This window comes from Mandrillus leucophaeus, unplaced genomic scaffold (genome assembly GCF_000951045.1).
Source record: "Mandrillus leucophaeus isolate KB7577 unplaced genomic scaffold, Mleu.le_1.0 Scaffold151, whole genome shotgun sequence".
Lineage (NCBI taxonomy): Eukaryota > Metazoa > Chordata > Mammalia > Primates > Cercopithecidae > Mandrillus > Mandrillus leucophaeus.
This window is the reverse complement of record NW_012101488.1, coordinates 686,979-688,450: the sequence shown is the minus strand read 5'-3', so window position 1 is coordinate 688,450 and position 1,472 is coordinate 686,979. Positions and strand designations below refer to the sequence as shown.

The window sequence follows — 1,472 nt, the reverse complement described above, 5'->3', positions numbered from 1 at the left end:
GTGAGCCACAGCACCTGAGCCACTCATGCCTCTGTAAGCGGGACATTCTGACACCTGCGGCCAAGGGCAATCCTAACGGCCACAGCACTCTCAACTCACTCTTGTCGTAGACGGGCTCAGAAAGCACAGGGTCCATGCGGCGCATCTGTCCCTGCTGGTCCCGATATGAGGCCTGGAAGCAGATCCTCACGACATTCATGTCTACTTCCTGATGGTTCTTCAGGGACCCAGCTGTTGGGGGAGATATGGGGAGGCTGAGGGTGGGAAGTGGAGACCCTCTTTGGGGTACAGGGGAACGGGGAAGGGATGGGGCTAGAGGAGACAGTGGGTCCTGGAGTGGTGAGGGGACCAGGGTGAGCACAGAAGGCAAGGGCTTTGGGAGGACGCATGATGGTCAGGTCAGGCAGGGGGCTCACCATTGTACGGGTCAATGCCCAGTTGAATCTTCCGCTCAATGGCAGCCTCAATCTCCTTCTTCCTCACACACTGGATGCCCAGGTTATTAAAACTGAGGGGATGATGGGGGAGGGAGAGGAGTGCTCGTGAGCAGGCAGGTGTGGCCCTAACCTGAAGGAGGGCTCCGGCAGATGCTGCTGTGGGGCTCAGGCTCTCAGGGGCTGACATCCCAAGCCCAGGGGTCCCAGCATTAGAAAGGGTCTGGGGTTTAAACCTCTTAGAAGGCCAGTGTGGTGGCTCATGCCTGTAATCCCAGCACTTTGGGAGGCCGAGGCAGGAGGATCACGAGGTCAGTAGTTCAAGACCAGCATGGCCAATATGGTGAAACCCTGTCTCTACTAAAAATACAAAAATTAGCTGGCACAGTAGTGCATGCCTGTAATCCCAGCTACTCGGGAGGCTGAGGCGGAAGAATCACTTGAACCCGGGAGGTAGACGTTGCAGTGAGCTGAGATCGCACCACTGCACTCCAGCCTGGGCAACAGAGATAGACTCCATCTCAAACAATAAAAAAATAAATAGAATAAACCTTTTGGCCAGACACTGTGGCTCACGTCTGTAATCCCAGCACTTTGGGAGGCTGAGATGGGCAAATCAGGTCAAGAGACCGACACCATCCTGGCCAACTTGGTGAAACCCTGTCTCTACTAAAAATACAAAAATTAGCTCAGTGTGGTGGCGCGTGCCTGAAATCCCAGCTACTCAGGACGCTGAGGCAGGAGAATCGCTTGAACCCTGGAGGTGGAGGTTGCAGTGAGCTGAGATCATGCCACTGCACTCCAGCCTGGTGACAGAGCAAGAATCTGTCTCAAAAAATTAAAATAAGTATGTCAAGGATTCTTGAGAAGACCCAGAACATGCCTCATCTTTACCACATGAGAACACTGGCCAACTTCATCTTTAATAAGAAAACTGTGGGGCCAGGTGTGGTAGCTCACGCCTGTCATCTCAGCACCTTCGGAGGCCGAGGCGGGTGGATCACGAGGTCAGGAGTTCCAAACCAGCCTGACCAACAT

The 1,472-nt window shown here is 54.0% G+C and overlaps 1 protein-coding gene across 1 annotated transcript in view; it reads right to left on the bottom strand.

The window, feature by feature from the left end:
- The window catches only part of RELB (v-rel avian reticuloendotheliosis viral oncogene homolog B), a 43,407-nt gene that overhangs the window by 23,123 nt on the left and 18,812 nt on the right, over positions 1 to 1,472 (bottom strand). The window contains exons 3-4 of the mRNA XM_011975138.1: positions 417 to 567; positions 100 to 231 (exon numbers count right to left, since the gene is read on the bottom strand). Of these exons, the coding sequence (XP_011830528.1) occupies positions 100 to 231; positions 417 to 567 (283 nt within the window). The remainder of the gene's footprint in view (positions 1 to 99; positions 232 to 416; positions 568 to 1,472) is intronic.